The sequence below is a fragment of the Podarcis filfolensis genome, assembly GCF_964270895.1.
Source record: "Podarcis filfolensis genome assembly, chromosome: 2".
Classification (NCBI taxonomy): Eukaryota; Metazoa; Chordata; class Lepidosauria; order Squamata; family Lacertidae; genus Podarcis; species Podarcis filfolensis.
In genome coordinates this window covers 32,610,076-32,633,599 of record NC_139605.1, presented here as the reverse complement: position 1 = coordinate 32,633,599, position 23,524 = coordinate 32,610,076, and the positions used below count along the sequence as shown (strand labels likewise).

The following is a 23,524-nucleotide window of genomic DNA, read 5'->3' as shown; positions in this document are numbered from 1 at the left end:
TTTGAGATTTTATCCTGAAATCCCAGATGAAACTCCCAAGACTATTGTTTTTGTTGTTGTTGTTTTGCTATTTTGGACCCTATAGAATTTTTTTTTAAGCTTCTGATCACCTTTTCAATTCACACAAAATCATAATAATCAAGAGAGCCAAACCCGTCACTTTCCCAACTGACAGTCGCATGTATAGAAGATAAAATAATGTGGTTTAAAAAAATAAAACAGTAGTTTTCAGAAAAACAACAACGCTTCTATTATATTAAAGCATAATTAAAAAATGAGAGACATTATCACGGTTATTACAAATATGCTACCTTCTTTTAAAAAGAAGTCAGGTCAGGATTTGCTATGCAAAACCAACTGATCATTTAGAAAGTAGATTTCACATAGACCTTTGTTCATAGTGAAGTGAAGTGATTCTGAATGGTCACCACATGCCAAAACTGTGCCCAAAGCACTAACTGATGTACTTGGACAGACTTTACACTGGAAAGGACCTATGCTGTTGCAAATTTCCTACTTTTAGAACAAAACAGTTTGCAAAGTAACTGCTCAGGTTGTTGGCAAAGAAACTGGACTATGATGCACAGAGCATTGGTTTGATTTAGCAGATTTTTAAATCTTCATAGGCCTTGCAGAATTTAAATGACTAGATCACAAGATGCCCCTCACATGTTTTAAAAATCATACAGCATCCACAATACATCCTTCTTAGCAAAACTTATCTGCCTCAGAAAGTAGATTGAAAGCAGAAGGAGAGAAATGAAGGCCTAGGGCAGCCATGGCCAAACTTGGCCCTCCAGCTGTTTTGGGACTACAATTCCCATCATCCCTGACCACGGGTCCTGTTAGCTAGTGATGATGGGAGTTGTAGTCCCAAAACAGCTGGAAGGCCAAGTTTGGCCATACCTGGCCTAGGGAAACAATAAAGCCATAGTTAGCAAAATGTAGTGATACAAGTACCAGAGTTCTACATTCATACACATTTGAGTCATTTCTTAAGTGCATTCATTTTGTAACTGAACCACTTCTCACAAGTGGGGGACCTGCCACCTCAATAGAGGGCTCAATTGGACATTAAATGCTTTACATGAAAGAGGAGGAAAGTAATGCTTCTTGTCAACTAACCACTCTGAATGAAAAATGTTGCAAAATGGAACAGGTTAAAGTAGCTTGAACCTAGGTGTGGAAGGTACTACCAATATTAAAAGAGGAGGTTAAGAACATCAGTATAGTCTAGTTAAATACAAGCCAAGAAGGGCAGCTTTATTCGCTACTTTATCATGGGCGTATGAAATTCAATGCCCTTTTGAATTAATGTATAATATTACAGTGGCATTTTAAAATAAGAAATAAAGGAAGGGGGAAAAGTTTTAAAAATGACACTTTACCTGCAAGGCACAACATGAATGATTGCAGTACGAGCAGTTCCCATAGCAACCTCATTTTCAGTTTCTGAGGTCAAAGGAGGCCCAACTCCAATATGTAATGATTAGAATGCTGCTTCGTTTAAGTTTTATACAATCTTTAATCTGTAGGGATACAAAGAGAAATATCATTACTATGTGATTCAGGATTACAGCTCCGTATGTTCTTTGAGATTCTCTACCTTTCCATATGATCTAAAATAAATTTGCACCCGAAGGAATTCAGAGAAGCTGTTATTTTTAAGTCGGTGAGGCAGGTAAAAATAAATAAATCATACCCTTTAGATATAATACTATATTTTAATGTGTGTGTGTGTGTGTGTGTGTGTGAGAGAGAGAGAGAGAGAGAGAGAGAGAGAGAGAGAGAGAGAGAGACAGACAGAGAGAGAGAGGGGCTGTGACAGAAAGACTTTAAGTTAAAAGAAAGCCTACAAGTTGTGAGGAAAAAGCTCTTCTGAGTTAGATATTAGATCTTCCCACTCTGTCATCTTCTTTCCGCAGCCTTACACAAGCCGTATTAACCTCACTGCCAGCTCACTAATCTAGTAATTATTATTTAGTTAATTGTACAAAACACCTTGAAGATGGCAGTCCACTAAGTGTTTGTCATCCTCTACTTTATCCCTTGACAACTTTGAACTTGCTCACATCTCAGCAAGTGAAATGGTAATAAGGGCAACCTACGGGTCCCTGTGGAGATGATAAATGCCCTTCTGTATACAAAGTCAGGGTGAGCCATTAGAGGAGAGCAAGACATCCCTTTTTGCCCAGGGAGCTAGGGCACAGTCTCCCCATTGCTCACGGCCATCCAGCAGCACAGATAGCCCGAGATTAATTGCTGCACTGTAACTCAAATCTCCCGCATGACAGTGTGTTGTCTTCCTTGCAGACCTCTGGAGCAGCTGGGGGAGGGGGGTCAGCAAGTTGGCAAACCACTTAAACTCTTTTAGCCATTTGACTGGAGGTAATTTATTTTCAGCAAAGCACGACTCCATTCTGCACCCCTCCCCTTTTTAAAGCAACTTCTCTGCTATCTGGGCTTCAACGAAAAGGTTCTATCAGACTTGCTTCAGTATTCTTAATCTAAGCTCCGCTCAATCTAATATAAATTCAAACAGCCTCCCTTCACCTTTGTACTTTAAGTAGTTTTAGAGAACTAGTTCCACAATGTTTTGCCTGTGTGTTTGGGTGGCTGTGTGTGTGTGTGTGTGTGTGCGCGCGCGCACACAGACACACACACACACACACACACACACACACACATTAAACACACACACACACATCTCTTCAAGTATCTATGCCAGGCATTTTTAGATTAAAAATAAATAAAGCCATCTAATCATATGTTCTCATCATTTATTCATCTTTCTGATGTCTGGAAGTTAAGGAGCCTTCAAGTTTACAAGACAAACGGCATGCCTAATAGAAAGTGAAGTGGTATCATTAGAGGTCTCTGCCTGCTTTTGTAAGTTAAAATTGTTCAGTTTCTAATAAAGTCAGGTTCAATGTGCTGAGAAGACTAAGAATCCCTATCATCTGATCTGCAGATGTTACTTGAAGGGAGTAATTGGAATATATTCCACAATTCTGACACGTTCGGTGATTAAGCTGACTGCAGATAAGCAGAAAAGTGTTGATCAATGGAACTGAATAGCATTTTAACGCAAATGATTACAGCAAACATTATTAATTGGGCAAGGAGCATGTCACAGATTCTGCTATGCAATGTTCAGCAGCTCCTGCCTCGTATCTTTAAAGGACAGCTCAAGGATGCACCAGGTTTTAGGGCCATATACATTAATTGTGTCGATGAAATTAAAGCTCCCCTTTTAAGCAAATGTAAGTAACAACTGTATGGGGGACTGAGCAGCATAGGAACCATGTGGGTGGCGAGGGGGAGTTTAACTCTTTCCAACTATGATGGTTCCAATTAACTACCCCTACCCTCAATCTAGGGACGCGGATGGCGCTGTGGGTAAAACCTCAGCGCCTAGGACTTGCCGATCGCATGGTCGGCGGTTCAAATCCCCGCGGCAGGGTGCGCTCCCGTCGTTCGGTCCCAGTGCCTGCCAACCTAGCAGTTCGAAAGCACCTCCGGGTGCAAGTAGATAAATAGGGACCGCTTACCAGCTTGAAGGTAAACGGCGTTCCGTGTGCTGCGCTGGCTCGCCAGATGCAGCTTGTCACGCTGGCCACGTGACCCGGAAGTGTCTGCGGACAGCGCTGGCTCCCGGCCTATAGAGTGAGATGAGCGCACAACCCTAGAGTCTGGCAAGACTGGCCCGAACGGGCAGGGGTACCTTTACCTTTTACCCTCAATCTATGTTTATCAGAAAGGAAGCCAATCGTAGCCCAATCTTGGGGTAGAAATTTCATCAGGACTAGGGTGGTGGTGGGAAATGGCTAAATTGTCTCTCCCAGTCCCCTGTGGTTCCTATGCTGTTCAAGGCTCTGCCAATAAGCAACCATGGCAACTTTGGCATCAGAACAGAACAGAAGGCTGGCAGGCAAGCCAGTAGCACAGGTGGAAGGTAGCCCAGGTGAGCTGTTTTAAGGAGAATGGGAGCATCTTCTGCCTGCTTTAAAAAGGGACTGGGGTGAGCTATAAGGGAAGGGGGTGGTTTGGGGTAAGACAGAGGGGTTTGGGGAAAGCTGTGAGTGGATAGGCAAAGGGGTAGGTGAGGTGTAAATGAAGAGCTGTTTGGTCAGGTGTAAAGGGAGAAGGGGCTAGGAGTGGGGGGAAAGGAGGCCCCCCACAAGAGTGACTAGTGGGGTGCCACAGAATTCTGTCTTGGGCCCGGTCTTATTCAACATCTTTATCAACGACTTGGATGATGGACTCAAGGGCATCCTGATCAAATTTGCAGATGACACCAAACTGGGAGGGGTGGCTAACACCCCAGAGGACAGGATCACACTTCAAAACGACCTTGACAGATTAGAGAACTGGGCCAAAACAAACAAGATGAATTTTAACAGGGAGAAATGTAAAGTATTGCACTTGGGCAAAAAAAATGAGAGGCACAAATACAAGATGGGTGACACCTGGCTTGAGAGCAGTACATGTAAAAAGGATCTAGGAGTCTTGGTTGACCACAAACTTGACATGAGCCAACAGTGTGATGCAGCAGCTAAAAAAGCCAATGCAATTCTGGGCTGCATCAATAGGAGTATAGCATCTAGATCAAGGGAAGTAATAGTGCCACTGTATTCTGCTCTGGTCAGACCTCACCTGGAGTACTGTGTCCAGTTCTGGGCACCACAGTTCAAGAAGGACACTGACAAACTGGAACGTGTCCAGAGGAGGGCAACCAAAATGGTCAAAGGCCTGGAAACGATGCCTTATGAGGAACGGCTAAGGGAGCTGGGCATGTTTAGCCTGGAGAAGAGGAGGTTAAGGGGTGATATGATAGCCATGTTCAAATATATAAAAGGATGTCACATAGAGGAGGGAGAAAGGTTGTTTTCTGCTGCTCCAGAGCAGTGGACACGGAGCAATGGATCCAAACTACAAGAAAGAAGATTCCACCTAAACATTAGGAAGAACTTCCTGACAGTAAGAGCTGTTCGACAGTGGAATTTGCTGCCAAGGAGTGTGGTGGAGTCTCCTTCTTTGGAGGTCTTTAAGCAGAGGCTTGACAACCATATGTCAGGAGTGCTCTGATGGTGTTTCCTGCTTGGCAGGGGGTTGGACTCGATGGCCCTTGTGGTCTCTTCCAACTATGATTCTATGATTCTATGATCTTCCAGGCCTGCACTGCCATGTGAGATCACTCTTTTTCGAGCTGTGCTTTTTCAGGCACAGCACCCAAAACACACATTTGGGGTGCCCTGCCTGAAAAAAAGTGCAGCCCGAAATCACCCATTTTTACCGGGACAGTTGACGGGTATGAATGTCATTAGAATAATATGACAATATTTGAGTCCTGAAATATTGGACTCAAACAGCCTCAAGTTCGCAGTACAGCCCAGAGCGGATACCATTATCTTGAGAAGTGACATTCCCAACTGTTATCACAGTTTCATAGAGTTAAAACTACATGTAATGTTAAATACATCCTGGGGTAGCTCAGTTGGTAGAGCATGAGACTCTTAATCTCAGGGTCATGGGTTTGAGCCCCATGTTGGGGGAAAGCTTCCTGCATTGCAAGGGGCTGCGCTAGATTACATTTGTTGACTCATGGACTCTATGAGTCTACGATCAATTTTAACATGTTTATGGCTGTTGCTGTTTTTCTTGTGAAAAACAAATTGTATTTACTGATTTCGAATTTACCTTCAGAACTGTGTGTTTCTTTTAAACAGTCTCGTTCCTTTGGCAAACAGCATTTTGTGGGGGAGAGGGATTATTGACACTGTGGTGCAGAAAAACAGGTTGTGTACCATGTGCAGCCCCAATCCTGATCCACCCCGCTCTCGGTTAAAAGCCAAAACAGACATAAAAAAATGCAATTATGCATTTCATGTAACTTGTAATTAGTGCATGTACTTTATTTGTTTGTATTTCAAATACCTCTTCTCCTAAAACATACTGACTCTCCTTAAAACTGCTACACATGCCAGGAAGGAAAATCTTTACTATACGGTTATCCAAAAGTTGTCCCCTTAACACTTCTGTTTCAGCTATGGGACTTCATTTTCTACTCCAGTCTTTGTGCCCCACTTCAAAAACTCTTATACAGGAACCCCCAGAACAATTTGGGGAAGTGGGGACAGAGAAGATGGAAAGGAAATAGCATTGTGCAGGTGAACAGGGACAGTTTTGTTGTATACGACCCATAGCTACATTTTTTGTATGTTCAATAATTTCCCCAAAGCCCCAATTTAATACATGCATTCTGCCCTTCTTCTAATTTCTGTATAAGCACAAAAAAATTGCAGACTCTAAATGGCACCAAACATATAAAGTAAATGTTTGCCTTATTAAAAAGGAAAAAAGAAAAAGAAAATCTGCATAGTTACAAGTGACCTGAAGAGATGGAGAAAAATGATATATAAATACAATTTGAATCTAATGCTGTTCTCACATTTGTGCTGATGCTTTTCTAACTTTACTTTTTGGCGATTCCATCCAGCTGTGGCAAATTGTTTTGAAAGGCACCTTTGTTCGTAATTGGATTTTGATAGAAAAAGTTGACTGTAAGAACTCTGAGCATGATAAGGCAAGGAAGAAGCAACATGGGCATTGTTGAAAAAGTGTTTAGGGGCTCTTTTTCAGAGGCTCTCAGCAAATGAAATACACTGCTATGGGTACTCAGAACCTTTGGAAAACAAATTGTTGAACCTATGTGTTGCTTTGATGACTAAAAAGCAATTCCATTTTTCCCATTCAGAAGGAAAACAAATCAGTCTGCCATGAAGATGTTTGCATATAAAGTCCTATTGCTTGTACTGTCAATTTCTCCTGGCATCCCATAAAAAGTATGTTTTATAAAGTAACTCAGAGCCATATCAAAAGAGCTGCAAACAAGAATAGGCTTCTTTGGGAATTGTCTCACGTTTGTTTTTCTTCTGCCCACTGGTGTGCTACTGTGTGCCAATTCTGTTAAATGCCAAAATAAATCACCATTAATGATGTATGTTGTGCATGCCAGGCAACGACTGGCGTTTTAATCACCTAAATAAAAGTCAAGCTAAAGATGAGCATAAAAAGCAACTCTAAAACCGAGTGTAATGACTGTTTGTCAGAGTAATGTTGCAATGCTTTGCACTCTTCCTTCAGAGTAACTCAGTGGAAATTATGTGCAGGATTAGGCGGCATGTCTTCAATCATTAACATGCCAACATGGAACCAAATCCCAACAATATAACTTACTTCCAAGTAAACCTAGGGTGATTAAAGATGGTTGCAGCACAATGAATTCCGTATCAACTTTAATATGATTGATTCTGTTTAATCCTATAAAAGTATAACAAGAGTGCATACAGGAGATCACTAAAATAAAATTAGATGTGCTCATCCTTAACAACTTTGCTGTTGTTGTTGTTATAATACGGAAGCCTCTTGTACCAACGTGCTTAATTCAGCTAACACTCTCTACATGCCCCTGAAGCTTCACTCTAGATTGCACAAAGAAGCAAACTGTAGTGCACTTGACCCCATTGAAAGGTGGCTACTAACACTCATGAATTACTAGTGCAATTGTTTTAAGTCTAGAAGCATTATTTTGTAATAACTGAGGCCTCTGAACTATCTTTTTTAAAAATATTTTTATTCATTTTCCAATACAAATTTATACAATTCATACATCTTAATTATATCCCCTTTCTCTTTTTTGACTTCCCTCAACCTGACTGAAACTCCTTCATAATTTTACTTCTTCAAGGCCTCTGAACTATCAAGGATGTTCCATGTACAATGCATTGCAGAAATTCAGACATGACAGCCAGACCATCACTGCCTAGGAAAGTCTGTAGCTGGTACACCAGCAGCACCCATTGAAAGTGTTTCATGTCACTACGGCCAATTCAATTTCCAGAGTTACCTGTACTAAATGCTAATGTACCGTTTTCCACTGTACTGAAAGTTGAGCTCCAACAGACTCCTCCCTCTTACTGTCTTTGTAGCTCTGTAAGGGATAAACTACAACCCCACAAATACTTTAGGAGGTGGGAATGTACTTTAAAGATATACTGTGTATGCAGTCTCCACCAGCTCTTCCAACAACTTTTGGATCCTCCTCTCATTGGATTTTATCTATTTGGGGTGGTCATTACAAGAACTTTGTAACGAAGAATTAGTGTCCAGGTTTGCCTCCCCACCCTACCAAGCCTTTTTCATATGCCACCCACTACTGGGCCAGTAACGATACGTCCAAATAATAATAATAATAATAATAATTCACCAATAGCTACTTAACACAGACCACTTAATTTTATCCTAGAAGAAATAACTCCAACCTAAATGGTATTACCAAAGAAGGAACTATTGCCTTTATTCCACACTACGGCTTCCCAAAGTTCTGCTACTGGAATCATAGGGGAACTAGTTGACCCATTTTGCACTGAGTTCCTCGGAAAATGAACTGTATGTCATGCATTTAAATAATTAATTCAACAGGTGTTCTTAGTAAGGAAGTGTACTATTAAAAGCACTAATCTCTTTCTTGCAGAACATGGATCTCCATTTTCAGCTTCTTCTTTTTTGAGCTACACACTTTGAAAGCTTGATACTTGCATAGTTTTCATGAAATATGTACAGTACAGTGGTGCCCCGCAAGACGAATGCCTCGCAAGATGGAAAACTCGCTAGACGAAAGGGTTTTCCGTTTTTTGAGCTGCTTCGCAAGACGAATTTCCCTATGGGCTTGCTTTGCAAGACAAAAACGTCTTGCAAGTTTGTTTCCTTTTTCTTAACACCGTTAATACAGTTGTGACTTGACTTCGAGGAGCAACTCATAGAACGCAGTGTACATAGTAGCCTTTTTTTTGAGGTTTTTAAAGACTTTGGTGATTTTTGAAGCTTTTCCAAAACTTCTTTTGCAGCCATTTGGTAAGTTAAGCTTTTAAAACTTTTGGGGGGAGGGGTTGGATTTTGGGTTGGGGTGTTTGGAATTCAAGGACTTGGTGTTGGGGAGGGGTTTGCAAGAATCTGGAAGCTTGTGTTTTTTTTTCCTGCATTTTTATGATTTTCTGTGACCATTGGGGCACTCTGCTGTTTTTTTAAAAAAAATTCTGGGTTTGAATTTTGAAATGCTCTTTACAGTATGTGTGACTTTAAAGAGCACTTAATAAACTCTTGTTGTACCAAATTTGGCTTTGTTTGGACTTTTTTTGACCATAGGAACGCATTAATTGATTTTCAATGCATTCCTATGGGATTTCGTGCTTCGCAAGACGAAAAATTCGCTAGACGAAAAAATTCGTGGAACGAATTAATTTCGTCTTGCGAGGCACCACTGTACCTCTAACTTCCCTGCAAAACATAATGCACTATATATAGCACCCAGTCCTTGTAAAAGGAATTACTTGACATTAATTTAGTCTTCAAGGAGGCATTTAGTGATATATTCCCAATGAAACTTATGCAAACGTAGTATTTCAGAAATCACCTTATTTATATTACAAGTGAAAGCAGAGGAAATAAGAAGAGGGAAAGCAGTTACAAGAGGAAGAGTTATGGAAGCAAGATAGTGGGATCAACAAATGAACTCAACCCACCACTCATTCTTCCAGAAAACATGCCAGATCATGAAATGTCTCACATCTTCCTTATATGTCATGAGAATGACATATACGTAAAAGCCTTTGATATGATAAGCACCATGCAGAATACTTATATGCAAGCAGCCTACTGTACGAAGTTACTTTGTCAAATGAGGCTATTATGCATAATGTTCACAGTGTGGGATAAATGGAATTTAAATAGCTGAAGCACATATTGAGTTATTGGGTATCTCCTTGTCAGACTAGGACGTGATTTCATTTTGCTGCTACACTGAAGTCACACACAATAACAAAGCGAGAGCCCATCTCAGCCTAGCGATTCATACTTGTCAGGCCTCTTCTCTCTGTGGTGTACAGAAAGTCCCATTTCGCTGCAGCACATCCACCATCTTTTTTTTTATTATTATTAAATATTTATTGGTATTTGCACAAAACACACAACAAACAAAAACAAAAAAATAAACAAAATAAAAACAACACAAAAAAGCATATTCGAAACTAAACAGAAAAATAGAAAAAACACATACAGTTTCTGATACTTATTTTCCTCAACCTTGTTTCTCAGACCTCCTCACACCTCCCCTTCTTGTATTCCAATTTAAATTGTCAATTCAGCAAGTCCTTAACTTATTTCTTCACCTTAACTTAAACATTTATTCTAACATACTGTTATTTTACTTTACTTCTTTTTTCCATTTCCTCCATTTATTTTTAACAGCCTTATTTTCACTTAATTTAAAAAAAAGGAAAAAAAAACCAATTTCACCTTATTAAAGTTACACATCAATACTTATACCTCATTAATTTATTCTTAAACCTTTTTCCTAAGGTCGACCAAAATTTCCCTTCCACGGTTTACCCAATTTCCTTAACACTAACAAAATATAAAACAAACAAAGCAATGCAAATTATCCTTATGTACCCTTTGGATTCCCAACCTCCACCCACCCTTCTCCCGGTTCCAGTCCCCAACCAATATCCATCAGTCTTTATATTATTTATTTAGCCTGGAGATCTCAGGTCCGAGGCCCTTATGTCTCTCTCAGTTCCTTTCTGCCGGTCTCTTTGATAGACCTTGAGCACATCCACCATCAGTTGTCATGAAACTCAATCACAATCTAAACAAAATGAGAGACTTAACATCACAGAAGAGACAGTGGGCTCTGTAGATATCTTTGTTATTTTGTCTCTTCCAAGTTCCTCAAAAACAATTCTGAAAATCTGACAGATTCCTCTCCTCTCCAATAAGCCCACCCCAAGCCTGTAAAAGCTGCTTCAGACTGCCCTCCAACCCTCCAGAGCAGATTTTGAGGGGGTTGCAGGGATGAACAGATGAGGGTTCAGTCCTAGTGCATGAGTGGAAGTCTGTTCTGCTCATTCCTGGGCAGCATTAGATAAACTATACTAGTTCATATGAGAATGCTATTTTATTAAGTAATTCCTGGTCTGCTTAGACATTAATTCCTGGATTAAAAAGCCCTTGCCACAGTGTTTTGCAAATTACATGGTGGCAACTTATGCAGCTGAAGCATTGTTGTTTTTGGGTGAAGACAAAGGCAAAGTAGGTGTCATACCTCAGGTTGAATGTGCTTCAGGTTGAGCACTTTCAGGTTGCGCTCCGTGGCAACCTGGAAGTAACAGAGTGCATTACTTCTGGGTTTTGCCGCTCGCACATGCGCAGACGCTCAAAATGACATGCGCGGAAGTGGCAAAACGCGATCCGCGCATGCGCAGACGCACTGTTGTATCTTACATTCCATTCAGGATGCGAACGGGGCTCTGGAATGGATCCCGTTCGCATCCCGAAGTACCACTGTAGGTGGAAGTGTGAAGAGGCAGGCCTCAAGCTGCTGTACCTTCTTTTCTAGCAAGGGATTTGCTGCAGGAGTAAGTTTGCACAACATCCTGATCCTATGTCTACTGTGAGACAGCACCCCGGGACTCTCCCTCAAACTTCCTCACTAAAGGCCCTCACAAATGCCTCTGTTTACAACCACAACGATAATGGTAATAATTGTATCATTTATCCCCCACCCATCTGGCTGGGTTTCCCCAGCCACTCTGGGCAGCTTCCAGCACATTAACAAATGTAAGTCCTAGTCACAAGTTGCAATCAGCTAAATAGAACTGCTACTGATTGTTAACGCTTCCCCCAATTTTTAGAGAAATAGAAGGCTACTGTAACACACACACACATTTTAATTCTTGTGGTTTACAAAAAAAAAGAGCAGTATGTATACAACCAAGGAACGCAGGTGGCACTGTGGGTTAAACCACAGTGCCTAGGACTTGCCGATCAGAAGGTCAGCGGTTCGAATCCCCGCAACGGGGTGAGCTCCCGTTGCTCGGTCCCTGTTCCTGCCAACCTAGCAGTTTGAAAGCACGTCAAAGTGCAAGTAGATAAATAGGTACCACTCCAGCGGGAAGGTAAACTGCGTTTCCGTGCGCTGTTCTGGTTCACCAGAAGTGGCTTAGTCATGCTGGCCACATGACCCGGAGAAACTGTCTGCGGACAAATGCCGGCTCCCTCGGCCTATAGAGCGAGATGAGCGCCACAACCCCAGAGTCGGTCACGACTGGACCTAATGGTCAGGGGTCCCTTTACCTTTTTATGTATACAACCAGTAAATCAGTAATGCATCAAACCATTAACACAAAAACAATTATCCAACTCAAAATAACTGATATAACTTATATTGGTTTAAACTTTACACTGTTAGCTGTTCTGTATTTGTGTATATTATTTCAACCTAAATGCAGGTTATAAATGAATTAACAATGCTAATAAGTAAGTAAATACATTTCCGACCAGCTACTAATCTCATCTCGTTCTTTGCCTGGAGTGGATTTCTAACCTAGAAATACTGTGCTCATAGTTCAAATATTTTTCATTGTTTGGTTAAGAGTTCACATTTCTACAAAGACTGAAAGGCCCATTTCTCTGTAGCTTATATTATCTGATTATTTAACTGCCTTTCTCCTAGCCTACAGATACTATCTTTCAAGGCTGCTTCACACTGTCCATTCTTTAAGTGAACAGCTTTTGCCTTCAACCCCAGACTTTTCAAACATAAGGTTAGGAGCTTAGTTCTTTATTACTCCTGTGATGCCATTAACGTTCCACTTGCCTCACACAAAAAGACATCCACCCTTAATTTTTCAAACTAATAGCATCTAGAAAGCTGTGTATTTTCTCTTACTGAGAAAATAGGCTTCCCAGAGCAATTGGGACTAGAAGTAAATTGTTGGAATTTATCTCCCAGCATCCTTTGGCATATCCATTGTGCACTATTCAGCTGTGGAAGAATTTATACAGTATCAGCTTTAATTCATTTTGGGCTGGACTGAACATAGCCTGCTAATTTAAGTCATCAAACAAATCTACATCGAAAACATACTATTACTATGACTACAAAATTGTTCAGTGTTGGGAGTGTTAATCTGACTCAGTAGTTTGTAATTTAAGCAAATGTCAACAAAGTCCATACAAATATATATAGTTTAATGAAAAGTCCTGATGTGTGTTGTGGTCATTGAAAATATGTAACAGTAGATTTGAAGAATTTTGCTTTCTTTGATCAGAAAATAAAAATGATAAGCGGTTTAGTGAATGAAAGAAAATCACGGGAGGAAACAACATATACACATTTATCCAATTTCAAATTACATAAATTATTTTTTCTTTAAAAGCTGTCACTGTTGAAAGCAATGTATTAACTTTTTCCACCAGCCAGAGACTGGCAGATGACATTATTTTACACTTTGTTTATTTTTATTTCTATGGTGAAACTTTAGCATCAAGACCGCTCTGTGTTTGGAATGTTCAATATGCCAGAATAGAAAGAATTTTAAAATTTGCATGGCTACTCATCATTACAATTCTCTAGACAGCTTACAAATGGTGTCTGTGTGTCTGTCAATAGACAGTATTTAATCTGTGGCTTAACTTCAATGTGACTATACGCAGAAGAGAACACTAGGTTTATTGAAGGTGGTGTAGAGACACTTCAGATCTAAGACTGCAGTTATATACACACTCAAAAGCAAGTAAGTGTGATCAAACTCAAACTTATTTCGGAGTAGATATGTAGAGGATTATGCCAATTCACACATGACCTAGTGACTTATTTTCTCCACATACACTTTCCCCCCATTCATGTCCCACGTATGAAACTGCATTGGGGGGGGGGTATCAAGAGTGAAAAGATACTGCTAGAATACAGCTTAATGATATATCCATTTACTGCCCAGATTTCACAGTCATGTTCTTTATGTGATTCCACACATGAGGCAGGGTTGGGAAGAGAAAATGCGTAAACAACTTGAATACATGAATCAGATTGTATAATCTTAAAATGAAAGAAAGCTGGCAAGCTATGCTCCACTACTACACTACCTAAATGTAATATAGACTCATTAAATCCTATTCACGTATAGTCAAATCACATACAGTAGCGTTTCTCACTTAGTTATGTCCTAGCATTCATCCATGTGAGCGTCAGTCCTCACACTGGCCTTTTTTCAGCTGCAACACTAAACTATGGTTAGCATTATGGGAGGAAGCCTCGGGCTATAAAGACTCCCCTTCCCTTCTGATAAACTTCCTCAGCTTATCACAGTTAAGTATTATGTTCAAAACAGATCAACGACTAAACTTGTTAGCATCCAAGCTCATTACCTTTGGGGATTTTATTATTTCTTTCAAGCAGCATCTGGTTGGAAATCAAAGTTTTTATTAACAACAAATGCCATACCGTGAATATTCAGTTTATCCTGTATTTATTTTTTTATCTTCGGCAGATGGTTGTAAAACTATTAGCATTTGTTCTTTTAAAAACATTCTGGAGGGATCAAATAATACGACAAGTAAATACAAGGAGCAGTCAAGCAATTGTAAGTGGTTGATGAGGATACAAATAATCAGCTTAATTTAAAATTGGGCTTTACTTCAGCCCTGTAAGTGGGTAATGCTCATTTGGTGTATACCAAACCACAAAGCTACTAATCTTTCTACTTTCAAAATGCAAAACAAATGATCTACAGGTGCTGAGCAACAGGTTTTGAAAAAGCAACAGCTCACCTGATGTCAGTGGGAAGCTCCAAAAATTTATAAGAAGTTAGTACAGAATGGCTTGCCAGCTGTTACTCTTAATTTAGTAGCTTCTGGGAATGCTGAAGCCTCACTGAGACAACTTTTTTTAGAGGGAAGTTTGCCCTATAGGTCCTCCTACTTCTTCAAACTTACCATTTTATATTTAGGTAAGGTAAAGGAACCCCTGACAGTTAAGTCCAGTCGAGGGCGACTCTGGGGTTGCGGCACTCATCTCGCTTTACAGGCCGAGGGAGCCAACATTTGTCCGCAGACAGCTTCTGGGTCATGTGGCCAGCATGACTAAGCCGCTTCTGGCGAACCACAGCAGCGCCATAGCTGTCAACCTTCCCTTTTTTGGCGGGAAGTTCCCTTATTTCAGCGCCGTTTCCCGCTGCTATCCCGGATTGTTAAATATCCTGTAGACTGTCTCCGGGACAGGTGAGGCTGCTGATCCCTTATTTTCAAATCCGAAAGTTGACAGCTATGAGCAGCGCACGGAAACACCGTTCACCTACCTATTTATCTACTTGCACTTTGATGTGCTTTCGAACTGCTAGGTTGGCAGGGCAGGGACCGAACAACGGGAGCTCACCCTGTCGCTGAGATTCGAACCACCAACCTTTTGATCGGCAAGCCCTGGGCTCTGTGGTTTAGACCACAGTACCACCCACGTCGCCACATAGAATTTCACTTGATTCATAATGCAGACCATTATCAGGGAACCATTCTATCTGTTCTCTTCTTATCCCAACTGTGTGACTATCCTATCAGAGGATGAAAACCAAGGATAAAGCAGTTTTGGAAAAGTACAGATCTTTTAATGGCCATAACCTAGTTCTTAACAGTGAAAAACCAATATAATAGGATACAGATTTGTAAACAAACCCAACAAAGCAAGTATTATGTTGTAAACATTTTTTTAAAAGGCAAAGTACTTATATATCTTCTCTATTTGTGTGTAGATATACACACTTATTTGGCTCGGCAATTTTATTTGCAACCTATTAATATTTTAATTAATATTTAATCAATTTAAGTAATTATTATTGTTGCTCATTTCTTTTATCATGGTCATCTCAGGACCCTGCAAGGTAATTGATAAATCATTTCATGTTGAGAGAACTATAAGCCTCATTTATGTGGCAAGCAAAACCAGCTCTTCTATCACTTTCCTTCACAATGGTGACTACTCTTCTTACCAATGTATGACTATTGTTACCAAGGTTTTCTTTCTCGTGACTACTTCACAAACTTTAAGACACTGAAGTGGTTTCCCTGGCATTAAATAAGAACCCCCTTGGAGAGTGTAAGAATAGATTTGGAAAACCTACATGGGCAGACACCGTGAAAATGCTTATTGTACATTGTCTGGATTCCCCATATGAAAATCACTGCAGCAGTAGCACTCAGGTGCCTACAGAGAAAACTGCACATGATGACATTTAAAATTTAAGACCTGAAATGCTGAATCCACTGTTTATTGTAGTGCGCCCTGGGTGTGCAGTAAGCCTTCTCCAACAATTTTAGCACTCATCCCAGAAGGTGGTTATTTATTTTATTTCCTTATGGAATGTATTATACACTTTATATTCCAGAAAATTCAAAGTGATGTTCAGAAAGTCTTTATATGTAATTTAATGCTTGAAAATAGATAAGAAGCATGGCTGTGACCATCTATCTGGATGTCTAGATATGTAATAGGCACAAAGAGACCAATATGATTGGTGCCTGTCTAATTTGTGCAGGGTGGAAATTTCTATACAACTGGTATTGCAATGCTAAAGGTCGGGTTTTGACTTGTCATGGAGCAGATGTCCTAGGCACCATTGGAAGAGATTCCTCTGATGAGCACAGCTGTCAAACAAGTATATTGGGGGTGAGATTATCTTTCAAACAACCTGGTGTTGAATTGTTTCAGGCCTCATACATTGCTAAAACTTTATATTTGGTCCAGAGAAATATTTGCAGCTAGTGTAGGTTGTTCAGCCCTAGTTTTATATACTAGTGATAGTCTATTCCACTCCCACCTGCCCCTTTTTGCACAAACTGAAGCTTCCAGACTAACCTTAAGGGCAGCCCCACATCAAGAATATTGAACTAATTGAGTATTGAGGTTAACCTCTGTGAACTTTGATAGGTGTCCATCACCTGGCATCCTGATGACATCAGGTGGTGGACAGATGGGTGGTCCTGCCCACCTGTCAAAGCTAGCCCACCAGAAGGGGGCTAATTAGGGATCTGATTTGATCTAGTCCTCCACCCCCTGTGCACTTTTTAAAGATAACATTTTATTTTTGCGTCTTTTAGAAGAACTACATTGTGTGGAAAAATCCAATCATAATTTCCCATGCAACATCCAGTTTAGTTCTCAGTTTGACAAATGTAATTTGGTTGCTGTGAACATTCAGCAAAAACCAAAAAAAAACAAAATCCACCAGCCATACAATTGTATGATACCTAACTGATTAATTCTATAGAGCAAATGTTTTCATTCTGTCACTGTCCCCTTTCTCAGTAACTTCCCTGAATTGCTGAATATAACTGAAAATAAACTGTGAAATAAAAGCAAAGAAATTGCATTGCATTCAATTTATGGAAGGCATTATTTAGCTTAAAACTGATATAAAAACCCTGCATGTTTACAATATCCTATCAGAAGGCTTGAAAGCATGAATGAAACAGCACATCTTAAGTATGTGGATTTTGTGGCATTATTGATACCAGCCATCCCACCCTTTTTTATTTCCCAAGAAGTGAATTATAGTTGTATAAACTCAGCCTCACACTAAATGCTGGCTCCTGCTGGAAAGAAAGCAGTAAGACTGCAGAAAGCTCTTTCTCCTAGCCAGAGGCTATCAAGCTGCTAAAGTATTCAGCAGTCAGCTGTGGCATGCAAATGAGAGGAAACACCTGCAAAAGCAAGATCAACCCCGGGTAATACCAGAAAGATTCCTACAGGGGGTATCATGTGGGATGATCTGAAGTGCACAAAATAATCTCTCCAGTAACCTGTTTGCAGACCCAAAAATGTAATTTTCTCAATCTGTAAGTGTTCATACTTGTCCTCAACACACTACTTACCTAAATTGATTCTGGACCCTGTCATCAACAAGAGTTGGTGAGGTTACTTGACATGTGTCTGAAAATTATCCCCTTAATTGGGTTACCCATGCCTTTTCCTCCCTGCACATGCCCCATGTGAATGAAGAAAGAAGCAGTGGTTGTGATCTTGGTACATGCCCACCCACAGCACCATTGGACAGGTGTGGATACACATCCCCCACTGCCAGGACCACCTGTGTTTTCAAATAGACATACTGCTGGGTAATGCAGAATCAATCTGCAATCAGCTTTTAGTTTGAATTCAAACCAGTTTCTCAAGAAGCACAAACATATGCAATAAATCTTGATTTTGTGTGCAGACTGCGGAGAAAAAAACAAGGACTCCATTGAGTCTAGAATAAAGTGTTGTGTGTACATAGCCCTTATGTGTTCTCTCCCTTTTTTTAAATAGAGAAGAGATATACATCCAACAGCAAAGGACCAATTTTGTATGCAGAAGGCCACAGGTTCAATCAAAAGCATCATCAGGTAAGGGATTTCAGATAGTGTGGAAGGGAAATATCTCACTCTGCCCAAGACAATGGGGACCTGCTGACATTGAGATTAGATAGTGCTGGGTTAGATGAACATATGATGTGACTTGGTATAAGGCATTCATTTATGTTCCTTTGTTCAAGTGGACAGAGCCACCACCACCACCAAAAAACAGGAAATTAATCTTCCATTTCATTTTCTTCCATTGCATGACTTTCACAGATACAAGAGGAGTAAAGGACTAGTCAGCTAGTGTAAAAGAGCACCAGCATACTTCAAACTAATTCTCACAAAATCAAGGGAATGCTCTCAAAATCAAAACTCATCTATAACTCTTAAATACAGAAAAAGAAAAAGGGGCCACATAAAAAGACAAAGACATGATTAGAATAAGGAACAACATTATGAGTATTGTTAAGCACCCAGATATCTCTTAGCTAGATGAATAAGCAATTTTTAAAAGAAATATTAAGCAAACAAGTTGAGGCACCCAACAACAAATGACCAAGAAACATGATCTATTTAAGGGATGGGTTTGAGGGTTGGGGAGTGGAGAGCTAATCTCATTTGGGAAAAATTTCCTCCCATCCCCAAACAAGTGGATTAGACAAACCTTGGGTATGCAGAAAGCTTCATTCACCATTTTACTCCACTCATTGATGGGAGACAGCTTTCTTAGTCCTTTAAGCACCAGTCCAATGTGACCAATACCCCTGGAGCCATCTTTGAGGGTTAGTGTTTCTCTCCCCTTCCAGGATTACAAATAACTCTCACTGACTTCAGTGGGAGTTACTTGTATCTGCCAGGGGAGAATCATGATGGAGTGTGCAAGGAAGCATTCTGCCCTTAAAAATGTCAAAAATCATTAGGAGTGACTGCGCAGCATGAGCAGGAATCAATATTAGAGAAGACAGGAGTAAGCAAATGAGACAGGAAGTGGAGACTGTTAAAGGGAAACCTAGAAGCAAAATAGAAACCTGTGGGGGAGAGAAAGATATTGGCCCAGGGATAAAAATATACGCAGGGGAAGGAGGAGGAAAATGAAAATAAAGAGAGAAATGAGACACTAACAAGCCTCAGCAGCAAAAGAGGGGGAAGAAAATGGCCTTTGCAAGGGCTTAAACAGAAGGAAAACAGATTGGATTATAATTCTGAAGCTACATTGTAGCAATGTGATTAGGATTTTAATTTATTTTTGTATGTTAATATACAAGCACTGTAATATAAATGTATACCGTGTATCATATTTACATGTGGAAATTGGAAGTTACGTTCACCAAACATTTCATAGGTAATGTACTATGCAGTTCCAAATTCTGACAGTTTAAAGCATTTGCATGCTTGGTTTTTGCTTAAGAGAAATTATTCCAGTTCAAGCAGCATTTCACCATCAACTAAAAAAGATTTTTTTCATATGTACATTTCCACTTCATACCTCAGCATTTAAGACCTACCACTTGAATGGGTTTGTCTTGTTTCTACTAAAAAGCACTGAACTACAAGGTGGTATGAAAACTCTCTGTTGTTGGTTCCATGATAGCCAAAGAGCACCATTTAGCAAATGCAGGTCATTGCTAGATGCTAGATGTTGCTGCTCTATGAGATATTATATAAAAGTAAACTATTAACTAATGGAGTGTTACGAGAGGGGGTAATAGACTCCTTCTGGAGTAGTTTGTCCACCTTTGGTCCCCACTCTGCACTCGGCTGTGGCTCCTAAAAGCTATCAGCGTGAGGCAGCGGCCACACCCTGGGAATGGCTTCAACTGGCTGGCTAATCTTCCCCTGCATGTGGAAAAAAGGTGCCAGCGGATTGAGCAGACAAGATCAATAGTGGGGTCCAATGGTCAAGAAGGAGGTTTCTGCACATGCTGTAGGAGTGAGGAGCAGATGGAGCTTGTCAACCTGGGAAGGTAGCCCATCTAGAAGAAGGAAAACTATGCTCCTAATCCTCTGCTGCCTTGGGGAGGGGGGTTGGGAGAAGAAAAGGCTAAGGAGTAGACGCTACACAAATCCGGAGTGGAGTCCCTAAGACAGCTGGATGGCACCTTTTGCACCTTCTTCCGACAACCAAGTTACTGCCAAATGTATTGTTCTGCTTTCCTTTGGACCATATCAGAGAAGCTGGAGGGCGGTCTGGTCGTCTGGGCAGTCCAGGACCTCCATATACACTGCCCAGGCTTGTGCCCCAGGGATTTCACTTTGGTGCTGCTAACACAGTGATTTGACTCCATCCCTGGAGGCACACTCCATTGGTTTTCAAGGCAGATGGATGCCAACAATGACCAACTTTGGCTCTCCTACCACTGAACCTGATGTGTTCTGACTCTATGTGGTTTCAGCTTTAAGCGCAATCCCTAGAACATAATCCCCATTTAAATTGCAGGCTTACGGTATCTGGGAAGAAACTACAGGTTTCTAGATGGCTAAACCAGAATGAACAGATTACTTGCTGCAAAGCAGCTGTAATACTGCTGGATCACTTCTCTTTATTCTAAAGAAGAAAGACATTAAATAAAGGATATTTATGAGCTACTGAATGGTAAGTATCTTTCCTGCCTGAAGAAAATATTAATGAAGCAGACAAAATTTAAAATTTGTTTCCCAGGACTTGGCATTAATTCACAGAGCAGAAGTAGATAGGAGTAACAGGAAGTCTTATCTCCTCCTCCCCCCCCCCACATGTGTCCACATCATCTAGACACACTGGCCCACATTGTTTTACTTAGGTATTTTGAGTAGTGGATTATTTAATTTGCAGCAACTGACTTTTAAAGTGTACAGCCCAAGCCTCATGTCAACTCAGTCAAAATCAAGTGAATGATCCTTTGCTGGTGACAAATCTTCTGAAAAGAAAACCCCAAACAACCCTCCGGTAACACAAGATGCTCCATTTCCTTAAATTGCTATATAATGTGTTACAAGGCTGAGGGCTACAGGCTTGAAAAATTATGGAGAACATGATATATGTGACTTGAATCATGTATGTTCCCCCCTTTTCTATTCTTTGCTTTAGGTATATTTATTATCACTGTAAAAAGGACCAACCAGCTTAGCATCCCCTAACATCGATTCCAGCTAAATATCCCTCTGAGAAGCCAACTGTCAAATCATCTTCCCCAACTCAAGAGGCAACGGTTTTCTTCTTTTGTTCCACCCCCCTCTCCCCCATGTTTCTTTTCCACTGGCTAACTTTCAGCCTTCAGTTAGTAGAGTCATATCCAGCTCCTTTAGCCTCAAACTATAGTTCTAAAAAGGCAGTGAGAAATCAAGATCAGCTTCAGCTGGACCAATGGAAATCACATGAAACATTATGCTGTCACACAATATACTCCAAATATATTAAAGTAGAAGTACCATGGAGGTGCACACCTTATAGTACCCAATCTTTCAATTTATGCAATGAACTGTAATTAAGTGGCTAAATACACATTCCTGCCATGGTTTCCATGTGTGATATAAACATAACAGGTAAAAAGAAACAACTGACACGAAATATTCACCTGTTAAGGAACCCTCAGTTAAGGAACACCACACCTCAAAACTCACAGGCATTGTACTCAGTTGTAGCCTTCAACATACCAAACTGAATACAAAAGGCTAAGCAAAAAAAAAAAGGAATCACCTCCAACTTTCTCATACACCCTGAGATGCAATCTACCAAGTCATGGCTTTCAGTAGAGCCCTGTTTTTGTTGTTGTTGTTTAGTCGTTTAGTCGTGTCCGACTCTTTGTGACCCCATGGACCAGAGCACGCCAGGCACTTCTGTCTTCCACTGCCTCCCGCAGTTTGGTCAGACTCATGTCTGTAGCTTCGAAGACACTATCCAACCATCTCGTCCCCTTCTCCTTGTGCCCTCCATCTTTCCCAACATCAGGGTCTTTTCCAGGGAGTCTTCTCTTCTCATGAGGTGGCCAAAGTATTGGAGCCTCAGCTTCACGATCTGTCCTTCCAGTGAGCACTCAGGGCTGATTTCCTTAAGAATGGATAGGTTTGATCTTCTTGCAGTCCATGGGACTCTCAAGAGTCTCCTCCAGCACCATAATTCAAAAGCATCAATTCTTCGACGATCAGCCTTCTTTATGGTCCAGCTCTCACTTCCATACATCACTACTGGGAAAACCATAGCTTTTACTATACGGACCTTTGTTGGCAAGGTGATGTCTCTACTTTTTAAGATGCCGTCTAGGTTGGCCATTGCTTTCCTCCCAAGAAGCAGGCGTCTCTTAATTTCGTGGCTGCTGTCACCATCTGCAGTGATCATGGAGCCCAAGAAAGTAAAATCTCTCATTGCCTCCATTTCTTCTCCTTCTATTTGCCAGAGCCCTGTTTTAGGATATCACTTATTATGAGTCTCTAGTACACAGGCATCTTTCTTCTTCACTTGCAGAGTTCCATTGCATCAGAATCTCTGGCTGTTCTAAAAGAAGTTACTGACTCAAACTTGTGTGCATGAAAGGGTTAACCTGGTCCCTGGGCTCAAGTTACCAGTGTGAGTATGGCTTAGCAGGTTCTGCTTCCTCCTCCATTCTCAGTCTTTTTCTTCTTCATGCAAGTGAATTGACTCTCTCTAAAAAGAGATTTTATAGCCTGCATCTTTGCTAATCCAAATACTGAATGATCTTTTTGTAAGGAAACCTAGTACTTTTTTCTCTTTTTAAATCATTTGGAACCTTTTTCATCATCTTTTTTTCTACTCCTAATGGATGATCACTTGTTCACTTGTTTGGAAACTGTGAGTAAAATATTCACTTATTTGTGAAGCTAAGTGTCTGTGATTTATTCTAGCCTAAGCATTTTCATGGAGAATGTTTATTTAAAGGTGGATGAGGACAGATCTAACCCTAACCAAGTTTTAATATGCTTGGTAGCAATCACCATTGCACTTAACTTTCCTACTGGAGAGTAGGAATCTCTCTTCCAAACCTCTCTCCAACAGTAACCTACACTCAAAAGGGTCAAGCTGCTAGACACCCAAGTTGAAAATGAGGGTGGTTTTCATCTGGCTTTGTTAGTCTGGCAACACTAGGCTTGGGACAGGTTAATGAGCAAACTATATCTGATTGGGGCAGTAGTACACACAGAACTTCAGCCTGTTGCATGAACCTTCTGGGTGTGTGGGGTGTGAAAGAGTAAGTGAGAGAGAGAGACGGGCAAAAATAATGACTATTGTATCAGAATAGAATTATTTTCTATCACACCTGAATCTTGACAACCGAAATTTAAGTAAATAACTTCACGTTTC

At 40.6% G+C, this 23,524-nt stretch overlaps 1 protein-coding gene and 1 long non-coding RNA gene across 14 annotated transcripts in view; one reads left to right on the top strand and one right to left on the bottom strand.

Annotated features, from left to right (window-relative positions):
• The window catches only part of LOC310756452 (contactin-4), a 536,818-nt gene that overhangs the window by 249,568 nt on the left and 263,726 nt on the right, over positions 1–23,524 (bottom strand). For 7 of the 12 annotated variants that reach the window (XM_083600569.1, XM_083600561.1, XM_083600560.1 and 4 more), the window contains one exon: positions 1,389–1,529. The exons of the other annotated variants lie outside the window; for them this stretch is intronic. In XM_083600569.1, coding sequence (XP_083456695.1) covers positions 1,389–1,443 — 55 coding nt within the window. In that variant the 5' untranslated portion in view covers positions 1,444–1,529. The remainder of the gene's footprint in view (positions 1–1,388; positions 1,530–23,524) is intronic. 12 annotated transcript variants of the gene reach the window in all.
• On the top strand, positions 3,836–21,965 carry LOC310757398. Of its 2 annotated transcripts, XR_014545153.1 has the most exons (7): positions 3,836–3,964; positions 13,482–13,637; positions 14,391–14,483; positions 16,428–16,558; positions 18,197–18,273; positions 20,666–20,821; positions 21,296–21,965. It is a non-coding gene; the product is annotated as an uncharacterized lncRNA (long non-coding RNA). The 2 variants fall into 2 exon arrangements; XR_014545154.1 differs by lacking the exon at positions 14,391–14,483 and having other exon boundaries at positions 3,848–3,964.